The sequence below is a fragment of the Ailuropoda melanoleuca genome, chromosome 10, assembly GCF_002007445.2.
Source record: "Ailuropoda melanoleuca isolate Jingjing chromosome 10, ASM200744v2, whole genome shotgun sequence".
In the NCBI taxonomy this organism is placed as follows: Eukaryota; Metazoa; Chordata; class Mammalia; order Carnivora; family Ursidae; genus Ailuropoda; species Ailuropoda melanoleuca.
The window spans coordinates 8,660,002-8,676,561 of record NC_048227.1 but is presented as its reverse complement, the minus strand read 5'-3'; the positions used below and the strand labels follow the sequence as shown (position 1 = coordinate 8,676,561).

The window sequence follows — 16,560 nt, the reverse complement described above, 5'->3', positions numbered from 1 at the left end:
CCTTGATCTTGGCCCTTGCAGCCTCCAAAACTGCAAGAAATAGATGTCTGTTGTTTAAAAACGCCTATCTGTGGCATTCCGTTATGGCAGCCTAAGCTGACCAGGTTCTCCCAGAAGCAGATCCTGAGCAAGGATTTGAGCGCAAACACGGTATTTTGTAGATCACAAGAAATGCCAGCAGAGGTGCGGAGGACTCAGGCAGAGAAGGGAAAGCAGCCAGTGAAGAAAGGGCGCCTTATAGAGCGGGTTCCCGTTGCCGGCATCAGGGCTCGATCCCGCTGGAGACGTGTAGACGCGAGCCGAGTCACCGCGGCCGAGCATGGGGAGCTGGCACATGCACCCTCCATGGCCCAGGGGCACTGACCTTGGGTACTTGGACCTCAGGTGCAGGACCCCAGGCACATGTGGATGGAGGACAGAGGGAATGGGGGCACAGAAGGGTGGGTGCCGAGGGGATGTGGGCTGGGCACTGCCAGTATCCACTACGTGTGGACTTCGGGTTGCAACGGAATATTCTTCCGCTGGGGGCGGAACGCCCCATGCTGTGTCTGCATAGACTCCACCCTCCGGGTCTCTGACCCGTGTCACCTCTTCCGGGAAGCCTTCCTCCACCCTTCCTTACGAAGTCGGATGGTGTGGCTGTCCTCTGGCTCCACACTGCGCAGAGTTGAATAGCAGATGGCACTTCCCACACCCATCAGCTTACCTGGCTGCTTCCCTTCTTGGATGGTGAGTTCTCTCCATTTCTTCACTGACTCATTCATTCAACAGATTTTTTAAAAAAGATTTTATTTATGAGAGAGAGAGAGAGAGAGTGTGTGTGTGTGTGTGAGAAAGCGCACAGCAGGGGGGAGGGGCAGAGGGAGAAGCAGGCTTCCTGCTGAGCAGGGAGCCCGACGCGGGACTCGAACCCAGGCCCCTGGGATCATGACCTGAGCCGGAGGCAGGCGGTTCACCAACGGAGCCACCCAGGTGTCCCGACGGATGCTTTATTTTGTTCTCCGCACTGTCCTAGATGCTGAGATCCAGAGGCAGACGAGACAGGTGTGGTCCCTGCTGTGTATGTTCTAGTGCAGGGAGTAGACCTCACGCAGAAAACAGTTACCCAATAAGTTGTGATTTATACCTGGGGCGTGTACTTCGAAGGAGAAGCATAGGGAGCTTTAGGAGTGTACATTGAGGGAATCTGAATGCAGCCAAGGGGTCAGAAGGGTCTTCCTTTAAAGAAAGTGACCTTTGCACTTAGCCTTGAAGGACAACGTGCAGGTTACTGTCCATTTGCACCGCTACCTTACCCCTGCAACTCATCATCAAGGAGCCCAGAAGGATTCTTGCTTGTCTTCACAAGCTTTTGGCGCAGAGTTTGTAATCCATTTATGTAACAAGTGTTTGCTGGGTTTACACCGGGCACCCAGGTGCTGCCCGCAGCTCCGCAGATACATGGTGGGCAAACGAGACCAAAGTTGAGTGAAACGGAAATGCGCCCTCTGTCGATGGTCCTGGACATCAGGGAGAGGCCAGAAGAGGGCCCAGGGTGGGTGGAGGGGTTTCCCAGAGCTGGGCAGCTTTAGGCACCATCCTAGTTTGGGTCTGATAGACGCAGAGTGGAGTCAAGCAAAGACAAACACGGTCCCTGGAATCGGAAAAGACAAACCTGTTTCCGTTGGTGTGTTTCAGTTACCCCATTTAACCCCAGAGCAGTGCCGTGAAGGAAGTTTTATCATGCCAATGCTCTTCATCCAAGGGACCTGAGATTCCGAGAGAGCCGGTAATTTGTTCAAGGTCACACACCTAGCAGGGGGCAGAGCCACGTTTCAAAGGCAGGTCTGTCTCACACCTGTTCCCTCTTCTGCCTTGGAGCGTCTTAGGGTCCTGGCCCCTGCCCCACCCCTCCCCTGAGAAAGGGACTCAAGGTTAGCTTGCTCCAGACTCTGTCCTGGAGCCAAAACCAGCCTGCAATTAAGGGAGACTATCAAAGCAAAGGGCAAATAATGGCTGGGTGGATAAGATGCAACACCTGCCCAGGCTGCGAGAGCCGGCCCGCTCTCAAAGAGCTGATGCGAAAAGGGAAATGCAATCAGTCCCATGACTCACAGTGTCTTAAAAACATCAAAGCAAACGCGGCTTTTCTTGGGGAAGGCAGCTCTTCCTCATTCTCAGGCCCACGAGAAGTTTCTCCTGGTGACCCTCTCCTGGGCGCTCTTGTGACCGGGCCATACCCACAGCGTCTGCCCAGACACGTGTATTCCTTAGGGCTTTCACTGCTCAGAAGTTGGAAAGCCAGGAGAATGATGTGATTTCTAGAGAAAGACAGTAACGGGATATCTTTTCTTGGAACCAGAAAACACAGAGGCCAAAAAGGCATGATCTGACCATGGCAAAGCAGCGGCGGCAAAGCTGCAGATGGGACTGGGTGGGAGCTAAGGAGGAGGGGGAGCTGGAGGGCGGGGGGGTGGGGGTGGCGGCGCAAGGCTGAGCATTCAGGGGGTCCTCTCGCTGGCCTGTGTGTGCTGAGCCCGTGAGCCCACCCCACAGGAAGAGGAAATCTTGGAGTCAGAACAAAGGTGTTTCCTGGAAACAGACAGACCTGTCATTCTGGGACGTTAGATAACTCTCAATAGAGAGATTCAACCCAGAGAAACAAAGCCGTAGAATTCGGTGGAACAAATAGCTTCGCAAGATCTAAAAGCAGATTCCAGCACTTCCGACGGCAAAACATCTCCCCCTGCTAAACCAGTCTTTCCTTTCCAAGGAGGAAGTGGGGTTAGGGGAGAAGACAGAAGACGGAGAAGCTGCCTTTTCGGAGGAACCAGTCTGCTGGAGGCAGGGACAGCCGGGCAGGGACTGCCATCATCACCGTTGAGAAGCACTGTCCTCTCAGTAGATGCATGGAGACTTGCTGAGCCCAGTAGGAAGGCTGGCTGGTTGGGAGAGAAGAAAACTCAGCAGGGAGGAGAGGAAAGAGCTGTAGGAGGGGAGGGGATGGAGGGCAGGGGTGAAGCTCAGAAAGTTCAAAGGCTTTGAACAAATATAAGACATAATGACATCCCCACCTTTATTTTTCCACCGCAGCCGACACCTGAAAAGCAGAAGCAACTGAAACCATATAAAGTCATATTAGTCTTAGGTGTGTATACATTTATGTATATATTGTGAAATGATCACGCTAATAAGTTAACCTCGGTCCCGACACATAGTTACAATTCTTTCCTTGTGCTAAGAACTTTATAGTCCCTTAGCGACTTCCATATATGCCATACGGTCTCATTAACTCCAGTTCCCGTGGTATATATGGGATCCGCAGGACTTACTCATCTTATAACCGAAAGTCTGTATCTTTTGATGACCCACACTCATTTCCCGCGCCTGCCCCACCTGCCTCTGGTGACCACCCATCCATTCTCTGTATCTGTGAGTTCATTTTTTCCCCCAAAAGATTCCACAGTTTGGCTCTTGTGGACATGGCTGCTATGAACATTGGGGTGCAGGCGCCCCTTCTTTTCACTACGTCTGTATCTTTGGGGTAAATACCTGGTAGCGCAATTGCTGGGTCATAGGGTAGCTCTATTTTTAAGGTCTTGAGAAGCCTCTAGACTGTTTTCCAGAGCGGCCGCACCAGCTTGCATTCCCACCAGCAGTGTAGGAGGGCTCCCCTTTCTCCGCATCCTCACAAACACTTGTTTCCTGTATTGTTAATTTGGGCCATTCTGACTGGCGTGAGGTGCTATCTCGTTGTGGTTCTGATCTGTATTTCCCTGATGGCTGGTGATGTTGGACATTTTTTCATGTGCCTGTGTGGTGATGAGCACTGGGTGTTATATACAACTAATGAATCGTTGAACACCACGTCAAAATCTAATGATGTACTATGTGTTGGCTAATTGAACATAAAAAGATTCCACGTATCAAGGAGATCATATGGTATTTGTCTCTTCCTGCCTAACTTGCTCCACCTTGCCTAGGGCCCTCAAGGTCCGTTCACGTTTTCACAAACGGCGGGATTTTTTATGGCTGTATTATGTTCCATTGCATGTACAGAATCACCTTTTCTTTATCCACCGTCCATCCGTGGACACTTAAGTGGCATCCATATCTTGGCCCTTGTGAATAGGGCTGCAGTGGACGTCTTCTCAAGTTAGTGTTTTCCTTTCCTTTGGACAAATACCCAGAGGTGAAATTGCTGGATCATATGGAAGTTGTATTTTTAATTCTTTGAGGGGCTGCCATACTGTGTTCCACAGTGGGTGCACTGATGTGGGCAACTTTTTAAAAGACTGCAGATTTCCCGGCCGCATTCCAGCAAGAGTCTGAGTCACCGGGTGTGGGTTGGGGCCCAGGAATCTGTATTTAAAGGTTTGCAGCTGATTTGAAGCCCAGTCAGGATGGAGAACGGCTATTAGGTGTCTCGTTCTCTCTCCCACCCCTTGGCCTCAAGGACTCAAGTGCTCCCTTCCTGTTCCGCTCTTGGGTTATGATAGAACCTTTTGACATACCAGCTGTGTGCTGAGGAAAGAGCTTAGCACTCACCATTTTTTTTTTAAGATTTTATTTATTTATTTGACAGAGAGACAGTCGGAGAGAGAGGGAACACAAGCAGGGGGAGTGGGAGAGGAAGAAGCAGGCTCCCAGCGGAGCAGGGAGCCCAATGCGGGGCTCGATCCCAGGACCCTGGGATCACGCCCTGAGCCGAAGGCAGACGCTTAACGACTGAGCCACCCAGGCGCCCCTGCACTCACTTTTAATGAGTCATACAACAGGTTTTGCTGGAGGTGGGGCGCTCTCCCAAACGCAGGTCAACTTTGCCCTAACATGGCCACAAGCTGAGAACCCAGGCCCTCCCTGACCAGCTCCTAGCACACTCTCCAGCTCCGGAATGTCTCCTTCCCAAGAGAGCTTGAGAAAGAGTGTGGGTGACTCAGTGTCATTGTGCTGGTGGCCTGTGCAGAAGCAGGGCAGGAGTGGATCATGTCATCACATAAGACTGGCCATCAGTGGAGCGCATGGGGGGCTCAGTTGGTTGAGTGACCCTGTCTTGATTTCGGCTCAGTCATGATCTCATGGTCATGAGATCGAGCCCCTTGTGGGGCTCTGAGCTCAGCAGGGAGTCTGCTTGATGATTCTGTTCTTCTGCCACTCCCCCTCTCAAATAAATAAATAAATCGTAAAAAAACAGAAACAAAAACAAAAACTGGCCATCCACGTTCATGGTTCACATTCTGGAGAAAGGCCAGACAAAGGCAGGGTAAGACTTCTGGTGGGCAGTTCAAGTGGCCCAGTGGCCATCATCTTGACCAGTGCCTTTTTTCTCCAGACACATTTAAAGGCCACCAGCAAAGAACACCTGGGTGGCTCAGTTGGTTAAGCATCTGCCTTCGGCTTAGGTCATGATCCCAGGATCCTGGGATCGAGTCCTACATCGGGCTCCCTGCTTGGTGGGGAGCCTGCTTCTCCCTCTGTCTGCCTCTCCCCCTGCCTGTGCTCTCTCTCTGACAAATAAATAAATAAAATCTTAAAAAAAAAAAAAGGCCACCAGAGAAATGAGACGGGGGGGAAGCACAGCCAGAGAGCCTGCTGGGAAGGCCACAGAATTGTCAGCCAGAGGTGAAAGGGACTAAGAGGTACAAACTTCCAGCCATCGAGTAAATGAGTCCCAGGGATGTAACGTACAGCATGGGGAATATAGTCAAAAATCTTGTAATGACTTTGTATGGTGACAGATAGTAACTAGACTTACTGTGGGGACCATACCATAATATATAAACATACCAGATCACTATGATGTACACCTGAAACTAACAGGATATTAAATGTCACTTAAGCTTCAATTAAAAATAAAAAGTGTCAGCCTGATGCCCTGACCCCAGCAAGACCAGTGTCAACCTCTCTGCCCCCCAGCTGGGCTTGGCCATATTTATTGAGCCTCTAGTATGTGCCGGGCATTGAGCTAAGTGGTTCCCACGCATCCATGTCTTACTGAGTCCTCACAATCAACCATGAGAAAAACCCTTCTCTTGTGTCCATTTTACAGATGTGCAAAGTGAGGCCAGACTATACAAGTTCCTTGTGGAAATAAACAAAGACCACCGAGAGGAAGACAGATACGTTTTTCTTTCAGAGCTTGCTGCAGCAGGAGAGGCAGCCACTCTCGCTTGTGTTTGGCAGAGACTCACAGACAGGCCAGGGATTGGGGGAGCCCCAGAGTGGACGAAAGGGGAAGCACAGGCATGTTTCAGTTGGAGATGGTTGGCATGGAGAAACAAACATCTTGTGTGTTTGATTTGGGAATATAGTTGGCTCTCTGGTTGGTCCTGAGTTGGAAAAGGGGGGGAAAATAGGAAGCTGGCATCTTCAACCAAGTCTTGATGGTTCTGGGCTGCTTGCTGCCAGGACCGTGGGTCAGAGTTCTGTTGTCATCCACGGTCTGGCCATTGTCTATCTGCATTTCGGTCTCTCGTCCCTGAATGCTCCAGCTCTCTTCCATCCCTACAGATACGCTCTTCCCGCCAGAGTGAAATCTCGGTCACCTTCCAGATGCCAACTCTGTGCTAAGGATTTCTGCAGGTGCCCCTCGACACACACCAGAACATCCCCTCCTTTGAACTGCGAGCACTGCTCCAGTCTGCTTCGAAGTGGAGTTATAAGAATCTCGAGAGCAGCTGTACAGTGAATGCCTCTGGCCACGCCTTCGGTGGGCTCTGCATCCAGTCCAAAGGCTTGTTGGGAGCCATGGAGGGCTGCTCTGCTCCCCCTCCCCCCCGCAGAACGTGCACCCCTTCCCACAGCTGGCAGTGACCCACAGAGCTGGGTCTCACATCACCTTCCAGAGCGTTCAGCTCTAATTGCTCTCTGCCTGATGATGCTCCCTTGCTGGCTCCCTTCCTTTGCCTTGCGTCACCTCCCCATTCTCTTGAGGTTACTCCCTGTACCTCCCGCACATAATCTGGGCACTCGAATCTTCGTTTCGGGGTCTGCTTCCGGGGAAAACCCCAAGTGGAAAGGGCTTATTGTCCCCATTTTACAGATGAGGGAAACTGAGGCTCAGAGAACTTAAGTGACACATGTCAAGGTCATGCAGCTGACAAGCTAGGATTGGTACTAAACTGCTTTTGATTTGTGAGTGTGTGTGTGTGTGTGTTATTTTTCTCCCTAATTCTCGAAGCCAGAGACCATCTTTATCATTTCATGGCCTTGTGCAATAATGCGCTTGGTTGAAAAATTTTTTAAAAATTTAATTGAATCCAGCTGTGCATGAATGTTTTACGAAGTTCACAACAGCACTCCCAAGAGCAGGCCAAGACCGCTCCTAGGCTGCCCCGGGCTCAGGCTGCCATTATTCACTTCGATGGGCAACTCGGGATGCTCTCTGGGCCACACACTCCATTGCTCACACCCCAACCCTGTCTCTCCAGGAAGAGAACAGGCAAGACACAATCACCTTCAAAAGGGCATCACATTTTACTTGGATCGTTATTTGAGAAGAGCGAGTGTTTCCACGCTCGTGACATCTACGTCACTGGTATCTCGTACACAGGGAAAAAACAAACAAACCCTGGAATCCCTCTTCCCCCCCGCAGCCCCCACTCCGTCTTCCCATCTCCCAGATGTAGGGAAAGACCAGCTTTAAAGGCACAGGTCTTCGTCCCCAAGGCAGCCCGGAGCAGGCCCGGCCACAAAGCGGACCGCTTCCTCCAAACCCTATCTTCCCAAAGGAATGAAACTACCCAGGCTGGCCCCTCATCCTGATCCTGCAGCTCCATTTCATCATCAAAAGCAACGGGTCCCTAAAAACTTCATTAAGCAGAGCCCATGAGATTCGGGCAAGGAGGGCGGGATCTGGCAGCCGGCAACGGAGCCCTGAATTTTCTCGGATTTTTATTCATCTGGGATTCTGGAAGTGGGACAAGCTGGGAGCATTGGCAATGTGATAACGAGCTGCAGCTGTTGCCAGGTGCCCAGACCCAGACAGACAGACAGCACATAGGGTCCCACTGCAAGCCCAGAGGACCCACAGAAGCCAGCCATAGGCTAAGCTTTTTGGTGCTACCTGAGTGTGTCTGGAGGTTGGGCCTCATGCACCTGGGTTCTGATGGAGCCTGGGAAGCAGAGAAGGGCCAGCGCCAGCTCAGGAGGAGGACAAATGGCTGCCACCCCTTTCCTTCCAGAATCTTCTTCTCCAGCTCAGGGAAGGTAAGGGACCCAGGACGCTTGGAGCAGTTGCTCAGCCCCCCATAGCAGGCCTCCCCTGCCTTGGGTTTTGTTTTATAGACTGATGTTAGGAAACAGGGAACATTCACTCTCCCCCTCTCACTGCTGGCTCACGGGCCCCAGGTGGAGGGCCGGGCGGTGGTTAGATGGAGGTGGTGTTGGCAGGGCTCTCCTGCACAGGGGCTTTGGTGCTCATCGCCCTGACAATAGGGGATGCCTTCTTCCGCCTGGCATCCACCAGCTTTGTGATCTTCTGGACCCAGTGCTGCTTGGGGTCGCCACAGAACTTCTGGCCCTTCCTGGTGGTGAAGCTGTGGGAAGGGTGACAAGGGCACACTTGAGAGGTGGCAGGGACCTCAGACCACTTCCCCAGAGGAGGAGGTGGGTGTGGAGGCCTTCAACCTGCTGCCCGGGGGCCTCCTAGCAAGGTCCTGACACATGGTCTTCCCCCCGCATGTCTGCATCTCTGCGCATACTCGGCAACCTCCCTGTCTGATTGGGGACAGGCCAAGCCAGCTCTGAGCTAGGGGGTGCCAGGCTAGGGCGCCGACTCTAGTGCCAGGGGGCAAAATAGATCATGATACCAAGGTCACATTTCTACAGCAGGCTGCTCTTACAGAGTGAGCTCCCATTTGCTGCCTTGTGGGAGAGGAAGCTATGAGGTTATTTGGAGTCCCAGTGACCTTGAGCCTCAGTTGTTCTCTGTCAAATGGGAATAATCCTATTGCTCACACAATGGTCTGGGGGGTTAATTAAGATCATGTTATACGTCCCCAAACGGTGCCTAGCATATGTGATGAGCCTGGAGGCTCATCTGTCCCTGCCCCTTCCTGCCGGGCGTCCAGGGAGAGGGAGGTACTCACATCACTCCTGCCATAGGGCAGACACTCGCACTGGACAGCTGGTAGCTAGCCACTCGCTTCTCGGAAACTGTCTTGGAAATGAAGGACATGCAGCAGGAAGAGGGGATGGGCACAGAGCCTAAAAGACGGGAGAGAGGAGAACCGTGTTCTTTCCAGCCTGCCCGAGACCCTGGGCTTTGGGGATGGAGCACGTCCCCTACACTAACACGTCCAGCCCAGTCCCTGCACAGCTGCTCCTCAGGATTCTCCTGGAGACCCAGCCTGGGTGGTCCTCCCCGCTCCGCTGTGCCGTCCCCGCCACGCTCTTGGCATGACTGTCCCGCCTGAGTGCACTGGGCTGAGGTTGGTGGTCTTACCTGCAGGGTCAAGGTGGTGGGCACACAGGGTCAGGAGCAGGAGGCTAGCCCCAAGGGTCGCAAGGCCTGCCATGTCCTGGAGACGGAGTTCAGGACCTAGAGCCGGGGTTGCAGGAGGAGAGGGCCAGGTTCCTTTCAGACCACCCCAACCTCCCTCTGCCTCTTATAAGGGCAGTTGGGAGGAGACACGCTCTGATAGAGCCTCCCCCCACCCCCTCCAGGCTGCCTTGAGCTCCTTGAGGCCTATGAATTCTGCCAAGGGGAAGTTGTTGCCTAGCTGAGTCAGGGGTTATGTGGTGTATTCTAACAAAGGCTGGGGGAGGAGAGGGCTGCCCTGCCCAACTGAAGTGCAGAAGCTTTGGATGGAGTCAGAAGGCTGGTGAGGATTCTTGGCGTGCGGTTCGTTCCCTGTGGGATCCTGGATAAGTCACTCACTTACCTGAGCTTTAGTTTCTTCAGCTGAAAATGGGTAAAGTCACCCTATGTTCTTTCATTCATTCATTCATTCATTCATTCATTCACCAAGTCTTTTGGGGGTGGGCAGAGAGGGAAAGAGAGAATCTCAAGCAGCTTCCACACCCAGTGGGAAGCCCGATGCGGGGCTCGATCTCAAGACCTTGAGATCATGACCTGAGCCGAAACCAAGAGCCGGATACTCAACGGACCGAGCCCCCCAGGTGCATTCCCCTGAGTTGACATTCACCAGCTCTTATTAGGCTCTGTGCTCTGTGCCAGGCTTCGGGTGGGGAGACAGATAGGTGAGAAAGTGTGTGTAATAAGCTATTACAGGTGCTGACCGAGTGGACATGGAGCAGAACAGATGCTCTCGTTGTCCATATGCCCTTGCACCCCTTCACCTTGGTCACACACACTGGCTTTTGGTGGCCTTGCATTTCTAGGGCCCGAGCTGCTGGAGCTGCCTAGCCGCGGCAGGCTCTGTGAAAGTTGGGAAGTACCTAGAAACCTACATCCTTGGGGCAGCCCTTGACATAGGTCTGCTAGAGGGACACAGACCCCAGATACAGCATGACCTACACTGCTTCCTGAGATCCTGACCGGGTCAAGCCAGTTTCCCTCCACTTACCCCCTTCCCTTCGGATCCTGCTTCCTCTCTGCCCTGTTGATTTCCCCTAGAAGCATTGCCTAATGAACCACTTGCCCGCGAATCCTTCTTCCAGGGTCAGTTCTGAGGCTCCCAACCTGAGACAAGGGGTGTAGGTGGGAAGGGGGAAACATTGAAGGAACTGGCCAGCTCTGCTGGCAGGAAAGTGGGGGATGCACTTGATGCTGATGGCTGTGCTGAGGTTTGGAAAGTCAGGAAACTGGTAGCCACAGGAGGGCTTTGTAGGTCATAATGAGCAGTGCTGTTCTTAGGGACTCAGGTGACCTTGGCAGACAGAGCAGAATATGGCACCCACTTCACTCTGCCCCCCGTTCCAGGATCCCAGGCTGGGACCCCATATTTGGACCTTTGTCATTGCTGCTTGCATTCCCAGCCCTCCCTCCAATGTTCTCCATTCCACTTCTCTCAGAAATAAATCCTCGGGCTTTCTCTGGCCTCCCTGCTCTGGCCACCCAGGGCACACAGCAACACACCCATGGAGGAGCACAGTGTCACACGTCACCCAGATGACGGCCAGTTGTGTGTCTGTGTCTCCCATGGGACTGTGAACACCAGATCAATGTCCCATTTCCACATCCACAAGTTCCCAAGCAGATCACCTATCACATAGCCAGTATTTGTAGAATGAATATATGATGGACCAACTCTGAGTTGCTCTCCTCTGGACCAAGGACTCCCATGTGATCTCTGCCCAGCATGACTGGGATTGGCGTGGACACGGGGGAGCAGTAGGCAGGTCCTCTGATGGGGGCGAGGCCAGCAGCACCTGCTCTCTTCATTGCCCATCTTTAGGGAGTGGAAAATACCGAGTGTCCCACTCAACTCTTCACCAGCTTTGCACCTTCCCCTCAGCAGCCAGCCGGGACCACCCTCACCTGGCAGAGTATGGGGGACATTAAAGGAGATGCCCTTTATACACGCAGGGACTTTCCGTGATTCCATCTTAGGACATCCGTTCAAAGATGTGCTTCTGAACAATCCAGATGGGACTTTTTGACACAGGGAGTGCTGGGACAGAGTGCGGCAGGAGCAGGAAGACATCAGGCAGAAGCAGTATGCAGGAGAAGAACAAGGACAGGGCTGAACAGGGGAGGAAGCCTGTGCTGTCCTCATGTTGCAACCAAGTGAGTGGCATGGCAGAAGGTCATTGGGTGGGAGGGTTGGGGTGGGGTGCTTCCCTCTGATTAGGAACATCCTTTAGAGATCAAGACCCCTCCTTTCTTTCTTTTCTTTCTTTCTTTTTCTTTCTTTCTTTCTTTTCTTTTCTTTCTTTTCTCTTTCTTTCTTTCTTTCTTTCTTTCTTTCTTTCTTTCTTTCTTCTTTCACAGAGAGCACGAGCATGCTGGGTGATGGAGGCACAGAGGGAGAAGGAGAGAATCTCAAGCCAACTTCCTGCTGAGCTCGGAGCCCACGCAGGGCTCTATCCCATGACCCTGAAATCATGATCTCAGCTGAAATCAAGAGTTGGACACTTAACTGACTGAGCTATCCAGATGCCCCATTTTTCCCCCCAAGGCCCTTTAAAAAAAAAAAAGCCAAGTCTTGGGTGAAAGCAAAAGAGAAGCAGAATAGAAAGGGAGGACTCAAATAGAAAGAAGGAGGCGGGGGAGGAGAGGAAGGGAGAAAGGAGAGAAGGGGGAGGGAGAGGGAGACGGGAAGAGGAGGGCCAGACAGAGCAGACTTGGGGGAAGGAGGTGAAGAGGAAAAAGGAGAAAGAAGGGGGGCCCTGTGAAGTGCTGTGAACCCTGGGCTCCAGCTCAGACTCTGCCTCTTGCCCACCATGGTTTCTCCATCTGAGAAGTGGGATGCGGCCCGATCTGAGTTTCCCCTAGTGTGGCAGCCACATTACCATGTGATACAGAAACAGGCATATTTTACTTTAATTTAAATATGTCTTATTATGGACCCTCTATGATAAGGGGTTTTATATTTATGGTAGTGATATAAGATTGAGTGATATAAGATATAAGTTGAGGAGGGAGGAGGAGGTTGAAGGCTAAGTGGGCAGGTGGGAGGAGTGGAACAGGGGAGGAAAGCAGAGCCGTGCCTGGCAGTGAGCAGGGAGCAGTGGTCATGCCCGGAACGGCAGCAAGGACGGCTGCCCTGGTTGCCTCTCCTGGGTGAGTCGCCCCAAGGACAATGATGTTACACCAAACCCAAAGCAGCCAATGGACAGTAGCCAATGGGGTGAGGGGACTCCAAGACACATTCCAGTGAGAAACAACTGGAAGAAGTGGGCTGTTAGCTTGGACAAGAAATGACTTCAAATACTCAAAGACATGTCCCAGAAAGGGACAGTTGGCCCCGATGGCCCTAAATAGTGCAAAAGTAGACAGTTGTGAGGGTAGGGTGGGGTGGATCGGGCAGGAGGGCAGCGGAGGGGCAGAGCTCAGCGTGCCTATGAACTTGCTAAATGCTTCGGATCCCTCTTCTTGGAAATCCACACTTCATCCCCAAGGCAACTGAGCCTTCATGGTCAGATAAGGGTAGGGCCGGCATTTTGAACTGTGGTCTGTCTGAACTCAACATGAACTCAATATGCAGTGCCTCTCACTTGGGAGCTCAGCCTTGATCCTGGCGGCAGCAGGGCCACCCATGCTTTGGGACATGCAGAGTTAAAAGAGGTCAGATCTGTGGTCTAGTGACATGATTGGATCCACTGGTGGGTGTGGTAGGAAAGGACTGGGGCAGGGAGGCTGGCTGGGGGTTATTGAAGCTGTCCAAGGGAGGGATGATGAGGGACTGGGGCAGGAGCCAGGAGAGGTTAATTTGGCTCCACTCCACCTGTTAGATCTACTGCAAGTAGCAGAATCTGAGGTGCCCCTGTTGTATTCCAGGTGGTGGGTGACAAACACCTGCAGGTTTCCTAAGACCCACTTCTTGGACGTCAGCCCAGAGCCCACCTTTTAAAGCCTCTCCCTAAACCCAGTAGCCATGGCCCAGGAGGACCACCCTCTGGATTTGAGTGTCACCTGCCAGGATGGAAATCTTTGCTCAGCTCTTTAACTGCATTGCGAACGTTACTTAATTCTTCTGTGCCTTACTGTTCACGTCATTATCTATGAAGAGGGAAATAACAATATTCATCTCATGGGTTTTTATGAGGACCAAACATGATAATTCATGTGAAGTGCTTAGCTCCCAGTCCAGCATAGATCAAGTGCCCCCTGCGAAAGGTGGCCATTCTTATTTTTATTACGACTTGTTTACAAGCCAATGAGATGACTAAATAATCCACGGGCTCTTCCGTGAGCTTTAATATATTACTGCATTTAATCTAATCTTTACACTAATGACCCTGTACTGTAGCTATTATAATATTGTACAGAGAGGTGAAGGAACTCGCTCATGGTCACACAACCGTTGATTCCACTTTTGCTTTGCAGGTGAAACCTGAGCTACCATATAGGGTGTTAAAAATATGAGAGTAGTGAGGGAGTGAAAGGCTAAGAAAGAGAAGGAAGATGGGCAAGCTGATCCTAAAATTCATACGGAAATTCGAGGACCCAGAATGGTCAGAATAATTTTGAAAAAGAAGAATAAAGTTATAGGGCTAACACTTCCCACTTTCACAGGTTATTACAAACTAAAGAAATCAAGATGGTTTGGGTATGGGCATAAGAATAGACATACAGATCAATGGAGTTTAGAGCCCAGAAATAAACCCTCACCTTTACAGTGAATTGATTTTTGATAAGGATGTCAAGACGGCATTCGATGGGAAAGGATAATCTTTTCAACAAATGGTGCTGGGACAACTGGATAGCCACATGCAAAAGAATGAAGCTGGATCCCCTCCCTCACATCATATATGAAAATTAACATAAATGTAAGAGTTAAAACTATAGAACTTTTAGAAGGAAACATAAGTATAAATCTTCATGACCTTGGATTAAGTAACAGTTTCTTTGATATGATACCAAGAGCACAAGCAAACACACAAAAAAACAGTTGGACTTTACTAAAACTAAAAACGTTGTGAATTGGGGTGCCTGGGTGGCTCAGTCAGTTAAGCGCCTACCCTCAGCTCAGGTCATGATCTTGGGTTCCTGGGATCCAGCCCCACATCTCATAGCATCGGGCTCACTGCTTCTCCCGCTCCCCACTGCCCTTTCCCCTGCTTGTGCTCTCTCTCACTGTTGCTTTCTCTCTCTCTCTCTCAAATAAATAAATAAAATCTTCAAAAAAAAAACCTTTGTGAATCAAAGGATACTATCAAGAATGTGAAAAGTCGACTCGTGTAGCTTGAGAAAATATTTGGAAGTCATCTGATAATTCCAGTATCCAGACAGATGCTTCAGAAAATTCTTAGAACTTCACTTGTGAAAAGACAAATAATCCAATTTTAGTATAAGCAAAGAATTTGACTAGATATTTCTCCAAAGAAAATATATGGATGACCAATAAGTACATGAAAAGATAACTCGACATTAGTCTTTAGGGAAATTCAAATCAAAAGCACAGTGAGATAGCACTTCACACGGATGGCTATGGAAAAAAAAAAAAAGCAAAATAAGTGTTGGCAGAGAAATAGGAACTCTCATACATTGTTCCTGGGAATATAAGATTGTGTAACCACTGTGGAAAAGTTTGACAGTTCCTCAAAAAGTCAAACATAGGGTTACAAAATGATGCAACAATTCAACTCCAAGGTGCACATTCTAGAGAGCTGCAAACATGTTCGTGCCAAAACTTGCCAATGAATGTTCACAGCAGCATTATTTGTAGTAGCCAAAAAAATGTTAACAGTCTCATGTTCATCAGATATGAACATATAAACAAAAACAGCGTAGCTATACAGTGGAATTTTATTCAGCTGTAAAAAGGAATGAAGTGTACGGTTACATTCTTTGTAAGTGACAGAAGTCAGACTCAAAAGGTCATAGAGTGTAGGGTTCCATTTACAAGAAGTGTTTAGAGTGAGAATTCCATAGAGATGTAAAGTAGATTAGTGGGTGCTGGGAGGCTAGGAGGAAGAGGGAGTTGAGAGAGATGAGATTTCTTTCTTGGGGTGATAGAAATGTTCTAGAATTAAATAGTGGAGAGGGTTGTATCAATTGTGCCACTCAACTGTACACTTTAAAGGCATTGGGGCACCTGGGTGGCTCAGTCGGTTAAGCATGCGACTCTTGGTTTCATCGTGATCTCAGGGTCGCGAGATCGAGCCCTGCATCGGGCTCCACCCTTAGGTAGGAGTCTGCTTGAGATTCTCTCAATACTTCTCCCTCTCCCTCCCCCTCTTCTCCTCATCCTGCTTGCCTGCTCTCTCAAATAAATAACTAAATAAATAAATTGTTAAAGGCATTAAAACAATGAATTTTATGTTATATAGATTTTATCTCAATCAAGAATTAAAGAAAAAAGTAGATAGCAGAAGCTGAGGAAACTTCCAAATTTTTGCTCAAATGGCGGGGGCCTCATGGCTTTCTTGAGGCTGCACCCACTCTCAGAGACCTCACCTGCCTCCCTCCCGTGAGCTGACTTTGATCCAACAGTCTGACTTACCAAATTGAACCCGAGAGGGCAGAGGCAAGTGGGGACAGTGGGTTTTCCCCCAGTCCTTCTCGTACCTTGCACACACTTCCTGGCAAGCAGGCAGAAGAAAAGTCTTTCTTTGATGGGTTCCATGGCTGTCTTCATAGAATGGAAGTTTTAGGTCCCCCTCACTCTCTCTTTTTCTCTTTCCTAAGGATCCTCCTCAGTCCCCAGCACCTCCTTACTCCCTCTGTCCCTTGTTATGTGAACCTACTATTTTATAGAAAGGCAATAAAGAAGCATTCACGCCACAGATAAGTGATTGACAACAGTTTAAAAAGAACGGGCTTCTTGCATTCTAGGTCTCTGCAAATAAGGACAATGGGAGCTAGGTTTCTTGCTACTGGGGAAGGGCATTGAAAATATGGAAAGGGGGAAGGAGAGAATGAACCAAAGGATGTTGGAATGGAAACAGAGGTATCAGTGATTATATATATATATATATATATATATATATATATATATATACACTTATATA

At 50.2% G+C, this 16,560-nt stretch overlaps 1 protein-coding gene across 1 annotated transcript; it reads right to left on the bottom strand.

The window, feature by feature from the left end:
* Positions 1-7,436: 7,436 nt before the first annotated feature.
* Positions 7,437-9,629, bottom strand: CCL24 (C-C motif chemokine ligand 24). Its single transcript, XM_002923470.4, has 3 exons — positions 9,425-9,629; positions 9,069-9,186; positions 7,437-8,516 (listed from the first exon to the last, which is right to left on the bottom strand). Exons 1-3 carry the CDS (start codon positions 9,495-9,497, stop codon positions 8,348-8,350), a joined length of 360 nt encoding a protein of 119 aa, XP_002923516.1. The 5' UTR covers positions 9,498-9,629; the 3' UTR covers positions 7,437-8,347.
* Between the last annotated feature and the right edge of the window lie 6,931 nt (positions 9,630-16,560).